General features: G+C 39.4%; 1 protein-coding gene and 1 pseudogene across 5 annotated transcripts in view; one reads left to right on the forward strand and one right to left on the reverse strand.

Annotated features, from left to right (window-relative positions):
* LOC114907253 (cytidine monophosphate-N-acetylneuraminic acid hydroxylase) overlaps positions 1–19,685 on the reverse strand; it is a 94,676-nt gene that overhangs the window by 14,822 nt on the left and 60,169 nt on the right. For all 5 annotated transcript variants that reach the window (XM_029242728.1, XM_029242727.1, XM_029242725.1 and 2 more), the window contains 5 exons: positions 13,955–14,102; positions 13,544–13,625; positions 12,659–12,796; positions 10,128–10,263; positions 2,333–2,473 (listed from right to left, as the gene is read on the reverse strand). In XM_029242728.1, the coding sequence (XP_029098561.1) occupies positions 2,333–2,473; positions 10,128–10,263; positions 12,659–12,796; positions 13,544–13,625; positions 13,955–14,102 (645 nt within the window). The remainder of the gene's footprint in view (positions 1–2,332; positions 2,474–10,127; positions 10,264–12,658; positions 12,797–13,543; positions 13,626–13,954; positions 14,103–19,685) is intronic.
* On the forward strand, positions 14,114–19,679 carry LOC114907254 (annotated as a pseudogene).

Raw genomic sequence — 19,685 nt, forward strand, 5'->3', positions numbered from 1 at the left:
TCTTTGCTCTATAACTTTCTCAGGCTCTCCTTACTCATAGGCAAGTTCCGTGGACTGTCTCACAAGTCCTTTCCGACCCTGGCCCGACAGGGCATTCCCGTCTCATCCTTTTCCTCCACCTTCACTTACGAACCCTACAGTCAGGTGGATGGTTGGATTCATGAGGGAAGGACCTCTTTCTTCACAGCTGTTTCCTTGTATCTAGTATAATGCCAGGTATACAGAAGGAGCTCAATAAATCACTTCCGAATGAATGGCATAGGTCTATTCACTTAAAGTATCTGCACTCACCAAACTCATGACACTATTTACACCTCCCTTCTCCAGCACGTGTCAGTCCCTCTGAGCGGAATCTCCATCTGTCTCTCTTAATTATAACCTACCTCCTGATCTCTAAGACATAGCTCAAACGCCTAAGACTGCAGACTGAGCTTTCCTTGACCACATTTCCTGTTCTCTCCTGGCCCGTCTTCCCCTCACAAGGCAGAGTTAAGCACTTAGCCTCCCTGTATCCTTACACTCTGTCTTACTACTGAGAATCCAACAATATCGGCTCTCTTGTTACCCAGAATGCTTTGGTGTGACACAATGATACAAATGCAGATTCCCAGGCTTTGCCTCAGATCTACTGAATCAGAATCTCAGGGGGTCGAGCCCAGGGAGCTGCATTTATCCAAGTGCTTCAAGTTATTCTGATGTTCATTCAAGTTTGAGGATTATTACCATAGGATACATCTGGGGAACTGGAGAGAGATGATGGAGAATTCTGCCAGTGCCAAATGCCAGACCCTTGAATGTCCTGCTAAAACCTGAAATAATTAAGAACTTCTCTCACCCTTGATCTGGAGAATACAAACTGCTTTTACCCTAGAGGTACTGGGGAGATCCTAAGGAATTTTAAGCAGGGAAAGGAACAGGAAGAATTCTGCATTTAAAAAAGGTTTCTTCCACAACAATGCAGAGTGGAGGCTTTCCTTGCTTATGATCCCAGTAAGAATTATATTTTACTTGAGGACCCTGGGGGTCCACATACCAAGCGTACCTCCTGAAATAATACTACTCCTTGTTACATGTACTCGGGCAATGTACTCAGGTCTATTCTATTTTATTCTAGTTCATTTTTTAAAATGCTGGTCATGATCAATGCCATTGATTTTTACAACCCACCAGTGGATTGTGGCCAGCAGATTGAAAAAGGCTGGCATGGAGGATAGATCAGAGGAGAGCAGGGTGGAGGCACAGAGCCAAGTCAAGGGCCACTGCTTGAATCTAGGTGAAAAAGAATTGTGAGAGGCCGAATTAAGGTCACGACGGAAGAGGCTGGAGACGAGTGGTGGATTTGTGAGGGATTTACGAAGAATTGACCAGATTCGGTAACTAGTTCGATATGGGAAGTTAGCAGAAGGGCATAATCAGCTGGCTGCGCCACTCACACCAACTCTGCAAAGGTAAGGCCAGGAGAGGGGTGTGCTGTTGGCAGCTGTGTGCCCAGCTCTCCAACACGTTCAGTCCATTTCTAAATAAGGGTGAGGAACTAACAGTTCCATTTGGCTCAAGACAAGTATATGTAAAGATATAGGTCTGTGACATCAATAGTAACTTTTCCTGAATTGCACTCCCAGTGCACTGTTACTTGTTCAAAGGTCCTGTCTGTGGAATTGGCAGTTGGGTAATGTTTATACTGATATGAAAACTAATTCTCATGCTTATTGCTTGTTACTTCAGACAACTTATTTCTGAGCTGCATCAATTGTCCTTCATAGAAAAAACTTCCTCACTCTTTGTTTTCAAGTAAGGCTCTGAGACGAGGAAAACATTTGAGTAATTATTACATAGGATGAGAAAATTATTATATAGGACTGAGAAAAAACTCAGCCTTTTTTCCCCTAGATTTGAAAGATACTTATTTAATAGTTTATTTTCTTTAAACAGTAAGACTTCCATTTTAAAAAGTGATGCGTGGATCTTAATGCATGACAAGCTAAGGATGCTACTCAATAAAAACTTAATATTCTGACAAATAGGGACCTACCAAGAGACCACAGGTATGTCCTTTATTTTCTCATAAAATTGAAAAAATCCCTGAATCATTTTTTTCTCTATAAGTGTTTAATCCGGGTTTCCCTGGTGGCCTGCCAATGCAGGGGACACGGGTTCGTGCCCCGGTCCGGGAAGATCCCACATGCCGCGGAGCGGCTGGGCCCGTGAGCCATGGCTGCTGGGCCTGCGCGTCCGGAGCCTGTGCTCCGCAACGGGAGAGGCCACAACGGTGAGAGGCCCACGTATCACACACAAAAAAAAAAAAAAAAAAAAAAAAGTATTTAAGCCAAACCTGTCTGTTGGATCCTTTAGCATCCTTCCCAGATCAAGAGTGGCTCCAGGTCGTGGGGTCCATGTTAACACATCAGAATTTTTCTTGATAAGGTTGTTGAGTTCATTTGGGTCATTTTTGATGTTTGTTTCTTTAATATACCTGAGAAATAAGAAAATTCCCATGTAAGAAAGTTTATTCTCAGATGAAATTTTGATTAGAACAATGACAGAATTTTTGTTTGTTTGTTTCCTCTGCATTCCTACTTCCCAATCCCGCTGCAGTTATCCCAGGAAAAATAAAGACTATATTTGGGTTAATGTCCCTAATTAGGGAACAGCTATTATTTATACTTTGTTTTTTAGTATAATCACATAGTGATTGGAATTGAAGTTAGATGTAGCAAGACTACTATAAAGAGGTAGGAATAACACAATCTTGTATTTAATTTTTTTCCAGTTTTTTTAAATTGAAGTATAGTTATTTACAGTAGTGTGTTAGTTTCAGTTTATAGCATAGTGATTCATTTTCTTATATTTAATATTAATGAAATATATAGATGATTAAATATTACTTGGCAGGTATATACTAAGCGTTTAACATGAACTAATTGATTTTATCTTCACAACCCACTGAGATACCTGCCATTATTACTCTTGTTTTATAGAGAAAGAGACTAAGGATCAGAGGGCTCAGGTGACTTGCCCCAGGTCGGCAGTGTCCACCCAGCTCTCCACCGCCAAAGCAGGGCTTATCCTTCCCAGGAGGCCACGAGGAGGAGCGTCTCCCCAACTTTGGAGTAAAGTCTGGTAAGTCTTTCCAACCCCTTCCATTATGTGAGGTTACATTTAAAAAGACAGGCGTCTAGGAACCAGGAAGTGGACCCTCACTAGATATCAAATCTGCCAGCGCCTTGATCTTGGACTTTCCAGTCTCCAGAAGTTTGAAAACTAAATTTGTTGTTTATAAACCCCCTCCCCCCAAAAAGCCTTTCCATTCAAAACCATCGAAATCCACCTGTTACAAAAGAACACACACATCCTCAGTCATAGTCCCTCCTGAGATCTAGTTTCTAATTGTGCTATTATTGATCAGCGCTGGGTATCTCCCAAATTTAATTCCAAGCCACAATCTTTCTGGAAAAGCTGTAAATCATCAATTTTAATGTCATATGGGCAGGTAATTGTGGTGATGCTGGAGCAGAAAAAGAGGGATCCAGGATTTATCACTGTGTTTCATCAGACATGGGTTACATAGACAGACATTTCTGTTAAAGGGAATTTTACTTTCTTGAGCTACAACTGGGTTACCTAGACTGGATAGATATTTTCAGTCAGATAGACAAACACAAAACATATGTAAGCATTTGTATTTCTATAGCACCAAGGTATTTTCTCAGTCCCCACTGTATTTTCTCAATCCCCACTGTCATCCCCACTGACTTACATTATTTATGATCTTGCAGACATGAGTAAAGATATCTCTCCACCCAAAGATGTCTAACTTGTCCCTTCCTACACATGGGAATATCCTCCCACTGGCGCAGTCCTCAATTTGAAGCAGTGTCACCTCTTTGTCTCATCATCTTACTACCCCTAGTCTCAAAATGGTTCACCAACTGATCTCCCCGCCTCCGAACCGGGATGCTATCAGATTACTCTTCCTAAAACATAATGTGTGGCGTTCACAAAAGTCTTTAACTTCTTGATGCTTCTTTGTCTGCCTCTCTAAAATAATAATAAAGTTAATACCCAGACACTGCCCTCTGAGGGGTATTGTGCGTACACAGGGTAACATCTGCCAACTACTAATACACAGAATTGTGACTTACAACTACTTTAAATGGCAGCATCACATTAAGTGGTCAAGTGTCCTTAAGTAAGAAACCATCATATCCAGTTTGTCTCCAAGTTCTTGCAATTCAACCTCCTTTATATTTCTAGAATCTGAGTTCTCAATCCCCACTGTCATTCATCCGTCCTTCCGAGATGATTGTAATGATTTTCAAACTGTACTCCAGGATCGACATTCCTGTCTCCCTTCCCACCATGCAGACAAACAACCTAACCTCTCCAGTGCACATCTGATCATGTCTCTGTTCCTTGTTAGACTCCTTTACCAGGTTCCTCATTCTTAAGGATAAAATCCAAGCCATGTGGAGTGACACACAGCGGTGTTCACTGTCTGGTTCCCACTGCCCCCCGCCCCAATACACCCACCTCAGTCCCCTACACTGAACTGCAACCTCTCATCTCAGCATCTTTCCATCTTTGCTGGTGGGTGTCTACCCATACTTCAAAACTTTGCTTCACAGTCTCATCCAGTAGTCACTTTCCGACTCCCATCTGTATCCCATTACCTCCAGAACCATGTACCATAACATTTATCATTCTGTGTTACTATTGTTTTTCTCTTCCAACTCTGAAGACAGTCATTTCATCTCTAGTTCTCCAGCACCTAGCACATGCTGCTCAAAAAATGAATGAATGAATGATGAACAGCACTGATCGAAATAAATTATATTTTAACTTTAGGCCAATCTTTCTGGAAATATTTGGAAGATGAGAGACAGCTAAGTAATATCAACAAGAAGGTAATAAAGAAGGAAACATATCAGCAAAAGGACACGTTAAGTGACTAGACACATATAGATATGTCATCAGAGGACAGAGAAGAACTTCACAGTGAAAAGAGTCAGGTTTTAATGATGAGTCACATGAAGCCCAGAGAAGTCAAAAAAATTGGTCCTAATAAGTGGTAGTAGGAAAGACCCTAAATTCCACGCACACTATTTCCCCTACGGTACTCTGCCCCCTCAATGGATGAGAAATTATGGCCACAGTGCTTACAGGATTTTGTCATAAAAACTTATCTCAAGGACTGATAAGTCTATCAGTTTCTTTACCATCCAACAAATTTACAGGTAAGTGTACCCTCAGAGTAGAAAGACATATGCATTCCGTCTGCATGGGGGCAGTCCCTGACCTTTGTTCACAAAATGTTCCAGGCACTGATCATAAAGTGATCAGCAATGAAGCAGATGGTACTGGTACTTGCTCATAAAAACACCATTAATGTTAGGGGCTGAGTCACTTCGTGATCAAATAGATGCTCTATACAATTGACAGAATCTTATAAAAGCAAAATTAAAACATCTAAAAGACTTTAACATTTAAAATAATAAAACTATGCTTCAAATACTACCAAATGGATTAATTGTATATTTTGGTTTTTTCAAGGGGTTGTGTATTATATAAGATGTGCATATATATTTGTTGTATCACAAATATGACCTAAATAAATACGTAGCTTTAATTAACATGACTGAGGTGTTAAGAATAACTGTTAGCTTTTTTGTTGTTGTTTTTAAGATTTACTTAGATCCAATTTTTGGATTTTTTTTGGTGAACAGCTCTATGAATTTTAACACATGTATAGATTTGTGCTACTACTAAAATCAGGATACAGAGCACTTCTCTCTGCTCTATATTCTGTTCTCTCAAAACTGCCCCATGTTGGCCCTTTTTAGTCAAACCCTCCCTTCCCTTCAGCCTAACCTCTGGCAACCACTGACCTTTTTCTCCATCCCAATAGTTTTGCCTTTCTCAGAATGTCATATAAGTGGAATCACAATATATAATCTTTTGAGACTGACTTCTTTCACTTAGCACGATACCTCTGAGATTCAACCAGGTTGTGTGTATATCAGTAGTTATTTATTTTCTATTGTATTCCATGGTGTGGATATACCACAGTTTGTCCATTCACCTGCTGAAGGACATTTGAGTTGATTTGGTAATTATGACTAGAACTACTATTAATATTTGTGTATAGTTTTGTGTGAATAAAAGTTTAGTTTCTCTAGGGTAAATATCCATGAATGGAATTTCTGGGTCGTATGATAAATGTATATTTAAAGCAACAGCCATACTGCTTTCCAGATAGCTGTATCATTTTGAATTCTCAACAGCAATGTCTGAGAGGTCCTATTGCTCTGTATCTTTGCCATAACTGGATAGTGTTAATCTTTCAAAATTTTATTAACTTTAATTCTTATTTCATTGTGGCTTTAATCTGCATTCTCTAATGACTAGTGATATGGGCACGTCATTTCTTATGCTCATTTGCATCAATATATCTTCTTTGGTGGAGTACCTGTTCAAAATGTTTTGCCCATTTATTACTGAGTTCTTTGTTTCCTTACACTGATTTTTGAAAGTTCATTATATATTCTAGATACAAATTGTTAATCAGATATATGATTTGCGAATTTTTCTCATGGTCTGTAGTTTATCATTTTATTCTCTTAGCAGTGTCTTTCACAGAGCAAAAATTTTAATTTTGATAAAGCCCAATTTATTAAAATTTTCACTTATGGATTGTGCTTTTGGTGTCCTATCTAAGAAGTCTTTGCTTAACCCAAGGTCATGAAGATTTTCTCCTATATTTTCCTCTAAAAATTTCATAGTTTTACATTTACATTTCAATCTATGACCCATTTTGACTTATTTTTTGGTATATAGTGCAGGGTCTACTATATTGAGGTTCATTTTTTGCATATGAATGTCCAATTAATTGCTCAACATTCAATAACATTTATTGGAAAGACTGTCTTTTCTCCACTGAATTGTTTTTGTACCTTTGTCAAAAATCAAATGGCTATATTTGGGTGGCTCTGTTTTTGGACTCTATTCCATTAATCTATGTGTTTATCCCTTCATCAATATCATGCTGTCTTGATTACTGGAGCTTTATAGCAAGTCTTACAATTGGGTAGTGTGGTCCCTCCAGAAGTTTCCCTCTAGTGTCATTTCCCTTTTATCTAAATAACTTTCTTTAGCATTTCTTTTAAAGTAGGTCTTCTTATAATGAATTGCCTTAGTTTTCCTTCATCTAGGAATGTTTCTATTTTACCCTCATTCCTGAAGGATATTTTCACTGGATATAGAGTCTATGTTGACCATTCTTTTCTTTAAGCAATTTAAAAATACTATCTTACTACCTTCTAGTCTCCATGGTTTATGACTAGAAATCCAGTTACTTGAATTTTTCCATATGTACAATGCATTCTTTTCTCTGCTTGTATTTCTGTTTTTCCACAGATACAGACCATCTCTCTACCTCTCTAATACACCTGAGTCTGGGGTACAATTCCATTTTTAACCTCTCAGGCAGAGAACCCTTTGTGGGTCCAATGCAAAAAATTATTTCCTTCTCACATTTTAGGTAATAGATTAAGTCACTTCAAATGTCCATTATCTTGCCTGGTTCCTCTTCTCTAGTTAAACCTTAGACCGTAAGATCATCTCAAAGGATGCTTAACTTATCTGCATTCAGACTACATGCTTTGACGTGGAACATTTAACATGAAGCCAATTTAGGAAATTCTCTGAGTTTTTGTAAAAATTCACGTTCAGTAATACTTCCTCACCGGCCTGACTTTAATACTCTCCACAGTGTCATGTGGCAAATATTGCAATCGATTTTGTACTTTTTACTTGAGTGACCCATAACTAAGAACATGAAAGTGATAGAGCCCACTGTTTTCACCTTCTCAAACAGACTCTCCTGGATTTATCTTAGACATGCTTTCTCTTTGTATCTTTTCACAGATGCTCACCACTGTCCAAAGCAGTGTGGTATGCAAAATACCACCACAGTCTAATCCCTTAGTTCTTGGCTATTTCCACGTAGTATGATGTGAGAGCTGGAAATGGCAGCAGAATCTCTTCTCTGCTCCTTTTTCCATTGCTCTAAGGACAGACTGATGTTCAGCCAGAAGGCATAACAGTTGCTAAAATACTGAAATAGTTCTATGCCATTTGGTTCAAAGCTGCTTCCCTGAGTGCCCTCTTTGCTGTCCCAGGCACCTGACCCTCCCCTGGGGCCTCCTAGCTCTCTCTCAATTCAGTCAACTAAAGGATTAAAGTTTGAGAGAGCAGAGCCTCCAGGACCTGATCCAGCACTACTTGTTATCTGTTCTGATTGCTTGGTGTCTGTGCCATACTGGTTCTTAACTACACTGAATCTTAGTGCATTTAAGTGAAACCTTTGTGCCATGTCTACATTGGCAGGCACTGAGAAGTTTATTTTTGTCGCATTAACTGATTGTCATTTCGCTCTAGATCAAGATTGAGTGTGAGACACACCTATTCACTGATAACTAGTATTTTCTTTAGAAAACTGAAGGGTTTGGGGGAAATTGAAGGGAAGTTTTCCAGGGCCATCAACTTTAGTAATATTGGAGTAGCTCATTCCCCTGGTTCTGTATCATTGTCACTTGACACAGACAACCCTTCCCTGGTTCACTAAGTCCTTCATTTGCTGTCTACCTCCATTAATTTCACTGTACCTACTCCATCTTCCATCCTTCATAGTTAAGTGAGCATAAACATTCTAAGTCAGGAATATTTTACTTGAAATAATGCAATGAAACAACATCAATGAATCAGACATATAAAGTAATGAAAGGAGATATCACCACCACTATTCACAGATGATTTAAAGAGAATCAGCCGAAAACTATTGCAAACAATTAAAACAACTACTACTTAGGAAACATAATTATAGGAAAGACTGAATTTACAATAGCAACCAAAAGAAAAAGTGAAAATATCTAGGAATAAACATAACCAGAAGTGTGTGAGTCTTATATAAAGAAAACTTTCACATGCCGCTGAATGACACAAAAGAAAACCTATACAAATGAAAAGACATGCCTTGTTTTTGGACTAAATAACAAAATTATATTATTTATACTAAACTAATTTATATAGTTAATGTGATTGCAATATAAATAATAAGTGTTCTCATTGTTCGGCCCTAGCAGGTCTACTCAAAACCTCAAAAGGACACTAACAATCTTGCAAATGTTTAGTTTGGCTTTAGTAATTCATAGGAAATTTTGGATCACGGGGTCCATGTTTTGAGAGAAAAGGAAAAGCACTTCCCCAGCTCAGGCACCTGACAGTAGTAAAGTCCCAAGAAGGACAATCCAATCTAAAAACAGTAGTTAAGCTGAACTAAAAAAACAATGTTTCTTAAATTTGAAGTTTCTCCTGTTTGAGAAACATTTTATTATTAAAAGTTAACTGCTAAATCTTTAATGATGACTTGGTATCAAAGTGACCAAAAGAGAACCATAAGTGTGAATATTCACATTTATGAAATCTTGTGTAATACCCAGTATTAAGATTGTCATTCATTTGACCATTAAAGTGAAAATTCAACATTTAAACATTCTCAAAGAAAACTCATTGACCTCCAAAACTACACTTGAAAAACAAGATCTAGAGGTTATGTTGCTGCAAGAGAAGTCCTTTTAGATACTCAAAAATGAGAAAATAACTTGATGATGATACAGTCTCTATTCTGAGAGGTAGTGTGGTATAGAGAAAATAGCTTTAGAGCTAGGCATACCAGGATTCATTTCTCACCTCCAGTGTTTCCAGCGGGGTGACTTCAAGCAAGTCCCTTAGCCTCTGAGTTTCAGATTCCCTAACTTAAACAGGTATAATAACACCTACCTTACAGTGTCATTGGAAGACTAAATGATTAAAAGCCCCAGTTCAATTCCTAGTGTATACTGAATACATATCAGTTGCCTTCATTCTTTCCAGGATCCTTTTGGACAAAATCTATCTGAATTAACTCTAGCTGTCAAGCATGGCTCTCTGTTCCCAGGCAGCTTGTTAAATAAGCTCCAGACTCCTACTAATTACTTCTTCTCATTTCATGTTGTATTCATAGCTAAATCATTCATCCCAGCATACATTAACTCGTGTGTAAATATGTTATGCAAAATATCCGGCCATACTTGTCTGATGGGTGAGATTCCACGAAATACCCAGCAAAAGGGCAATAAATTCGGGGTTGTAGGTCCTTCACCAGCCGAGCCTTGTAGTTCAGGAGTTTCTTCCTTTCTGTTTTAATGAATTGGGCTTTCCATTCCTCTGGAATAACAGGGTTTGGATTAGAATTTCCTCTATTCAGAAATCACAGAAAAACAAGAGTTCTAGTAGATTAGAAGGCTTTCAGGAGATAAAAATTGACAGCTAACTAATGCAGACAGAGAGCAAAGCTCCTTGTCATTAGTGGCTTTATTTTGCAAATTTCAGTTGGTTACTAGGAAAATGTTTCCAAACCAGCCAGAGACACTGAACCCTCTCCTTGTTAATGGCAATTCATTTGGACCCTAGCTGAATAAACAGGGTGGCACGTGTAGTTGTATCTTGCATGCATGCACCTTTTAAGGACACTGTAATGCTTAACTCTCTACTAACATGGAAATGGCTTTGCTATTTGCATGGATTATAAAAGCAAAGCATGTTCGTTACACCCAGGTGATGCACAGTGGTCAAGGGCGTGGATGTCGGAGTCAGTTAAGACTTAGGATCAAAATGCAGCTCCACCACTTAAATTCTTTAAGTCTGTTTTCTCCTCTGTAAAATAGAATCATGTTGCCTACCTCACAGGTTGTTCATTTGTTCGTTTGCTCGTTCATTCATTTGCTTGATATTTATTGAGCACCTACTATGTGCCAGACGTAGTTCTAGGAATTGAGAATACAGTGGTGAACAAGATAAAGCAGGTCCCTGTTCTTAAGGAGCATTCATTCTCGTGAAAGCAAATAAGGAATAAGGAAATAAGTTCATTTCAAAGAGTGATGAGCTAGGAAGAAAGTAAAACAGGGCCATGGGATGGAGAGTGGCTGGGGTGATGAGGTGTGGGGTGGAGGGGCATATTAGGGCAGTTAGTGAAGATGACATTGGAATCATAGAACACAGACAGAGACATAGAAGTTGCCGACCACGTGGAGGTCAAAAGCAATAGCACTCCAGGCAGCGGAAACAGCACATACAAAGGTCCAGGGCACAGATGGACTTGATGTATTGGGTCTGAGGAACAAAAAGCGGGCCAGTATGGTCTGACACTTGTCAAGCAATGGGGATACAGGCAGTAAAGGAAGTTGAAATTAGGCAGGGCCCAGAGCATGTGGGGTACCATGTCAGGGAACTGCTCTTACTGTTACTGCTATGAAAATCTGATAAACACAGACAAGGATACAGAAAAAAATAAGTTATCCATAAGGTAGACACAACCACTATTAACATTTTGGTATATTCTAGACCTTTTTAAATGTATGTGCGTGCGCGCACGCGCGCGCGCACACACACACACACACACACTCACATAAGAACGGAGTTATGCTAGCTACCCTTTAGTAGGTATACGTCACCTCCCCAGTCACACTGTTAACCCCGTAAAGATAGCACCTCCCCTCTATCTCTCACTGGTGACTCATTCTGGGAGGCAATGACCACAGACTCAGAGAAGAAAGGAAGGAACTGGACAGGCTTTCCTCATACTGCAAGTAGGGCATTTCTGCCACATTGCTAAACAGAGATCGCTTACAGAAAATATTAATTTATTAAGTGGACATATATTGAGAACTTACAATGCTAGCAATGCTTACATACTGAGCAAAAGTAGGAACAAAATATACCATTTACACGCCCTCCCCCATCCCAACCCTAGCACCACCCTTAGACCCAGAGCAGAAGAGCTTCTGCCTTGGACCCCACATTTTTTTCAAGCTTTAAGATATAACTGATATATAATATTTCATAAGTTTAAGGTATACACAAGGATGGGTTCATTACATGCATGCATGGCTAAATGATTACCACGATAAGGTTGGTTAACCTCCATCACCTCACATATTACCATTTTATGTGTGTGTGATGAGAACATGTAATATCTACCCTCTTAGCAACTTTTAAGTATATAGCACGGTATTGTTAACTATAGTCATCATGCTGTACGTTACATCCCCAGAACTTACTCATCTTATAACTAGAAGTTTGTACTCTTTGACCACTATTTCCCCGGCCCCCGGAAACCCCATACTTTAGAGGAGCTTCCTTTGCCTCATTCCTCCCCTGTATGGGCATTCCACAAGTCCAAGGGGATGTGCCCACCTCGAGTTGCCCACACCCTATTCTGAACCACATACCAAGAGCATTTAAGCCTGGATTACCAATGTCAGACTCTTCCTGTTCTGCTCTACAGTCTACATCAGGAATCAAATTGATCCAAATGATTCTTTTTCTTGACTTTTCCTGAGATGCTCCCTAATCTCCTCAGTGTTTCCTTCATGCTCCATCAGCATATTCTGAGCTGGAAACTTCAGCTTGTATATCTGTGATTTGCAAGTCTGGTTTCCCAATAAGATTGTGAGCTTCTTGTGGGGAAGGATCATGTCTTAATTATTTTTGTATTGATTCGCACAGCATTTAGCAAAGTGCCATGCATGCTCCTTGGCATCACTTTGATATAAAGTATTACCAGTAAATTTTCCACCACTGAAAGTCATCGGAAAGCCTGATGCCCCTCCGGCAAAATCACTCATCATTAGATCAACCTTCATAGGCAGCCTTCCCCCATTGGGTCTGGTGCAATCCACTGTATTGAGTATTTTATGACCTGTGGAAAAATAAAGTGGCATCAATACTCAAGGTGAAATCTTGAAAACCACAGTTTGAAATCCCAGGTCAACAAACTCCTCCATGTAAGTCTGTATAATCTGACTCATTCAATTACAGAAGAGTTGCTTATGTCCAAGGAAAAGAGAGAGTAAGATTTCAAAATCTAAACTCTTCAATAGCACATTTTGAACTTTCAAGTGAATAAACTCATCCTGTCTGATTAGTGGGTTCTGGGTGAGGAGAGTTAGCTTAATTCCACTCCGGATCGTAGATAGACTACTTTCCTCGGCCGGCTATCTTCAGATGTTGAGCCCAAAGGATGCAGGGGAAAGAGTGACCGAATCAACACAAATCTCTCAACCCCTTGGAAATTCTATTCAATGATTGTTGGTGTAAAGCCATCTTCTCACATGAAAGGCAGAAGTGTATGATTACGTTACATCATAGTATTTCAAGATGAAAGTAAAACACTTATTCAATAAAGGCAGTTTTGAATAAGTTACTACAGGTGAAATATAGAATCTTTGCGCCTGTCACTACATCGAGCACATTACTGCTAATTTGTTCTCTGTAAGATTATCTGAATGAGAGCCCCTCTTCCTAAGACAGGGATAGAATATATTATATTCTATGGAAAATGAAGATGGAAGAAGATGAACATAGGATGAAATTTTGGATAGCTCTTATTATCCTTCTTACCAAGAATATTTTTCATTTTTCACTGTTAATGAGAATAAGAAAATACCTTTGTATTCCACGATAATGCAAGTGTCCATCTCAGGATGAACGCCATCCATCAAGATCATGAATCGAAGATTTTTGTCTACCTGGAATTTTAACAATAAAACCAACAACAGTTTATGTCAGTTTGGCTTTTAATTCAATATTTGAAGAAATTGTCATCTCTTCTGGAAAGAAATCCCTTTTATTCAGAACTGGATTTATTATCCAGGAGAATCATACCATTGATAAATGGAGAGAAAAGCCACCTTTTACTTTAGCTCAAACAGAGATTTACACAGTGCTAGGTATTTACACAGTACTATGTACAGAAAAAGTAGGCCATTGTTTCCTTAGTGTTTAAAGCGACCACCTCGTCTAAAATTTACCCCAGAAAGCATAACTGAAAAGTATGGAAAGAACACAGATATCTGACCTGCTGCCATATTCCAAATGGCACTACATTGATATTAGTCAACTGGACACCACTCCGCTTCAGATTCCAAAAGACAGGTCTTTCCGTGTTTCCGACATAAATGGGAATACCTGGTCTTCTTCCAGCAACCTTCTTCAGTGTGGGGTAACTAGGATCAGAAGAATTCAAAGGTTGAAAGGTGAAAAAATAGAATCATCTAGTATAAGAGACAGTCTGCTCCTTACACCAACATGTTGACCAAGAAGAAAGGTACTGAAATACCAGACTCTCTGCAGAGTCCAAAAGAAGAGTTTTTTCTCAAGGTTGACTGTAACAATGAGGGGAGTTTCCTAGGAGATTTCTCTTTATTGTGAGAACATACCATATACCACAGTGTATATATCAAACCAGGAGTGCAAATTCCATCTTCCACACTGATGCTGCTTTGAGCAAGGGTAGTTCTAACAGAAGTTGCAGAGTGGAAAAGTCCTGCTGAAGAGGTTTCTGGTAGGTGAAGGTCTCCATGATCTTCATTTTTTCTCATCCCTCAACTAGCAGCTCCCAATAAGAGAAAGGTCTTGGCCATTAAACAAGGAGAACCTATGAACTGCCCATCACTGGAGACGGTTTTTCAACCATCAAAGGTTGACAGTCACAGTGTGGTATAAAGAATGAGTTCTTTGTCCTTTAGGAGAGTTGGTTAGCAGGTAGGCAAGACAGTAAAATCTAGTGTAGAGGAAAATGACATTCAGCATTTGTAGTAATCCCAACTCAGTACACCCACCATTAACCATCCAAGCATTTTTTTAGTACCTACATAGATTGTCAATTCTCATTTCTGAGAATTCATTACATAAAAGAATTATATACCACTGTGGGGTATGGTAAAACATGAATAATAAACAAATAAATGGCTGTTTAGATATCTATTATATATCAGTCATGGTGCTAGGCACTTTCACGTTATTTTATTTGATTCTCACCAAAAAACCCTCTAATTTTTTGTTTGCTTTTAATAAATGAGGACACATATTCAGAAATACATGACTAACAGATAGTAAATTGGTATTCAAATTCAGGTTTTCTGATCCTAAACTTAGTGCTTCTTCTATTAGAAGACAATTTGAGATTGACATGTACACACTGCTATATTTAAAATGGATAACCAACAAGGACCTACTGTACAGCACAGGGAACTCTGCTCAATATTATGTAACAACCTAAATGGGAAAAGAATTTGAAAAAGAATAGATACATGTATATGTATAACTGAGTCACTTTGCTGTACACCTGAAACTAGCACAACATTGTTAATCAACTATACTCCAATATAAAATAAAAGGTTCAAAAAAAAAAAGAAGGCAATTCCAACTTTAATGAATGTACTATCTGGTTTAAGAATCAGACTTGTGCATAGAGTATAATGTCAGGTGAAATAAGATATTTAATAGTAAGAAAAGTATAAACAAAATCAGCATATCAGCACTTATTAACTTCACTAATATTCAAGTTCCAGAACTATATTAAATAAGTAGAATCCAGACGAAAAAAATCAGTAGGTTTTCTTCTCTAAAAACAAAGGATTCAAAAAATCAAGGATTCTTTGAACACGTCTTCAGTCTCTGGGTGAACCACCTAAATCTTCTACTTTAAAGGACTTTAGGAGTTAGGATAAGTTATTCTAAAATGGATGTTTATTGCTTTGCAATTTCTAAATTGTTAACAATTCTTACTGTCATCTATTAATAATATCATCCATTACGATACTCATATATTAACATAATAAATCACATTTCGTTGACTAAAGACTGTTTTCTAGCCCAGAACTTCTGCTGTCAGTGTCCTTGTCCTCACAGTGAGCCACAGCCACCCCCCACCTCTGCAGGAGACCCTCCAACACCAGCAGGTATGTAGTCCTGACAACAAAGCATCACGAAGGCTTCAAAAACTGGCCAAGTCCTGTGTCTTGGAACTGGAACTCTAAGGATCTGGGGCCCCATCGTGATTTGGTTGGTGAGTTGGGAACAGCCATCCGAAAGAGGAACATACGCTATGGACTCTATCACCCGCTCTTAGAATGGTTCCATCCTCTCTACCTATGTGATAAGAAAAATGGCTTCAAAACACAGCATTTTGTCCGTGCGAAAACAATGCCAGAGCTATATGACCTTGTTAGCAGGGCCTTGAAGAAGGGCAACATGGTCTGCCGGACCCTGAAGAGGATCTGGCATCTGGCAGATTTGTATTCCAATCCTGGCTCTTGTTACTTACAAGCCTTAAACAGGTACAAACCTGACTTGATTTGGTCTGATGGAGAGTGGGAATGTCCTGATACTTATTGGAACTCTACAAATTTTCTTGCTTGCTCTACAATGATAGGCCAGTTAAGGATGTGGTCATAGTAAATGGCCTATGAGGTCATTTACTGTTGCCATGGACGATACTACAACTGTCAAGATAAATTCAAGCCAGAGACCTTGCCAGATCACAAGTGGGAGATGTGCACCTCAACAGACAAGCTGTCCTGGGGCTATCGTCACAACATGGCAATGGGTGACATCACAAGTGAATCTCAAAACATTTCGGAACTGATTCAGACAGTAAGTTTGGGAGGCAACTATCTTCTCAACATTGGACCAACTAAAGATGGACTGATTGCTCGCATCTTCCAAGAAAGGCTTCTTGCTGTTGGGGAGTGGCTGAGCATCAATGGGGAGGCTATCTATGCCTCCAAACCATGGAGGGTACAATCTGAAAAAAACACGACCTCTGTGTGGTATACCTCAAAAGGATCAGCTGTTTATGCCATTTTCCTGCACTGGCCAGAAGATGGAATCTTAAGCCTTAAATCCCCCATAACTACTTCGACTACAGAGTGAACAAAGCTGGGAATCGAAAACGATATGAAGTGGTCCACAAATCCAGGTAAAGGTCTCCTCATGTACCTGTCCCAGTTACCACCCTCTGCTCTTCCGACTGAGTTTGCTTGGACTGTAAAGCTGACAGGAGTGGAGTGACCACTGGAGTTCAACAAGAAAGGGACACTGCCTACACTTTGATTTTCCTTTTATAGTACCATCACTGTAATAAACTACTCTTGTCTACTCAGACATCTCTTTTCCAACGCATTTTAATAAAAGGAATGGATTATGTTACGCTGATGTCTCACAGGATCAAAGATCTGAGATCCATTGCTAGCATCTCTCTCTCTGATCAGCAGAAGGGATTGAACAGTTAAGCTCATCCTAACTTTGGGAATTATCTACAATGGAAACTTCACTCCATTCTGTGTTTCATAACCTGCTTGTTTATGCAAATGACTTCAGATCAAGAATAAGCCAAGTCATCCTGTTGCCTATGGGAGGAGATGAAAAGGATTTGGCAAAATCCACCACATGCTATTTATTTAGCATCAAATGTGACCAATTACCCCCACCTACCCCCAGGAGCAAGAGATACTGGAGGGGAAGGAAAATGCTTCCTAGGCTGCTAACAGGCAGCTTTTTAGAAGTTTCCAAAGCAAACTAAGAGCTCTGAAATTCAGTCTGTTTACAGTGATACTAGGAAGAAAATGAATGTGATTCTGTCCTGCTTTCTTTAATACAATCAAATAAATAAATTTGTACATCAAATTATTTTCTACCAAAAAAAAAAAGACTTTTCTAAAGCACATTGGCCTTTCCCCCTTGTTTTTGTAAATAAAGGAGGTTTTATTCAGTAAATCAAGGTCAGACAAGAGGACTGGGGACAAATGACTTTGGTGTTTATTAGTTGACTAGGTAAGAGTCAAAAAGTAAGGGTCTATTCTATATCAGAGAAATAAACTCAAAGGAGTGCAAACTATAAGTTTCGGTAACTTCCAGTAATAAACTATTCACGGTACACTACACAACCAATGCACTGTGATACTACAGTAGAGGACCAGTGTTTAATGCCTGGCAACTGTGCCCACACAATTCCCTGAAATTAAAATGAAACTGGTTTTCAGGACAGCGGTTGAGAAATAACTGGGCTAAGTGACTTGAAAAGTTCTTATCTTCCCTAAAATTCAGGACTTTCTCACGGAATGTCCCTCATCAGGACCTTAGGCAATGGCATCTTGTAACAGTTACTATAAAGCAATCACCTGGTTTATGTGATACTGTTCTCTCTATACAAGCTATATGAAATTAGTACCACACAATACTGTTATTATACAATGCATGAACCCAGGCCTCTCATAATTCTGCAGTTGTATGTGTTTGATTCCAGAAGCTTGTATGGAACAAAGGTATTGTGCAGTAGACAAGTCGATTTTTAATTGTGGCACCACAATATCCCAGTGGGTGATGTTCAATTTTTAAGTGTGTTGCAGGTAATTTGTTACTAAAGCAGTTAATTACTTGTTTTTAAACCGTTTCCTTAAAAAAAAGAGAGAACATACTCGTGCCTTAGAGATCTCATATGCTTTCAATAGAAAAATCAAGGGTCCAGCAAACAACATATTTTCCCTCACCATGGACATTTCGATCAAAGTATGTCCTTCATGTGAATTTTGTCAAATAAAGTCACAGAAAAAAATACGGTGAAGTTGCTTCATTTTAGAACACTGTGGGCACCGCTAGATGTTTACACTGGCAGCCCAGCAGTCGTGACGCAAGCTTCTGAATAAGCATGAACAAACAGGGCCCTGAAATGACACCAGGGGATTGGGAATATGACCCTGCCTCTTCTGGTAACAGTTAATTCACAAATGTGTGTGGTTTTGTAAATCCAAGTTCCTCTTCCTCCTTTTTGATTGCTGGGGTTAAGGAAGTTCAGTTCCTATCCTTAGTATCACATGGCTCTGGTTTCAATGAAGGATGAAGTGGACTCAGGGTTCAAAAGCTGGGAGCTCAGTGCTGTTGAAATGCTACGAATCAGGAGTTGGCAAACCACAGCGACCTGCTGCTGTAAGCTAAGAAAACCTTTTACCCTTTTAAGTGGTTGAAAAGGAAATCAGAAGGGCAATCCTATTTGGTGACACATTAAAATTTTATGGTATTCACATGTCATCGTCCATAAATAAGGTTTATTAGAAGACAATCAGGCTGATTCAGGACCGTTTATGGGTGCTTTGGCGCCACAACAGCAGAACTGTGTCACTGCAACACCAACCATATGGCTTGTGAAGCCAAAAATAGTTACACCCTGGCCCTTTATAGGAAACGTGTGCTGATTCCTACCATAAATGTTGAACTAAAAAAGGGGGGCTTTCCTGGTGGCACAGTGGTTGAGAGTCCGCCTGCCAATGCAGGGGACTGTGCCCCGGTCCGGGAAGATCCCGCATGCCGCGGAGCAGCTGGGCCCGTGAGCCATGGCCGCTGAGCCTGCGCGTCCGGAGCCTGTGCTCCGCAACGGAAGAGGCCACAGCAGTGAGAGGCCTGCGTACCGCAAAAAAAAAAAAAAAAAAAAAAAAAAAAAGGGAGTCAACATTAATAATCCTTAAACCTAGACTTTCACCAAGTACCCTGAGGGTGGGAAGTGAGAGGGTGGAGGGTTATTAACCCCTGTCCTCCTTCCCACAATAGCTCCTTTCGCATTCCCAGTGGTATAAAGCGTGAAAGCACTTTAAAAATTATGCTCTGCAAATGTAAGCATTTATCTAAATTAGTCCTCTTATCATCAGCCCAACTGAATCTACCTCAAAATGAGCAGTGATTGCAAAAGAACCTGAAAACCAGCGATGCCTTTACTGCAGCATTTTCTTCAGAGTTGAGTGCTCAGACTTCAT

This window comes from Monodon monoceros, unplaced genomic scaffold, assembly GCF_005190385.1.
Source record: "Monodon monoceros isolate NGI ecotype Baffin Bay Population unplaced genomic scaffold, NGI_Narwhal_1 Super_Scaffold_3, whole genome shotgun sequence".
NCBI lineage: Eukaryota > Metazoa > Chordata > Mammalia > Artiodactyla > Monodontidae > Monodon > Monodon monoceros.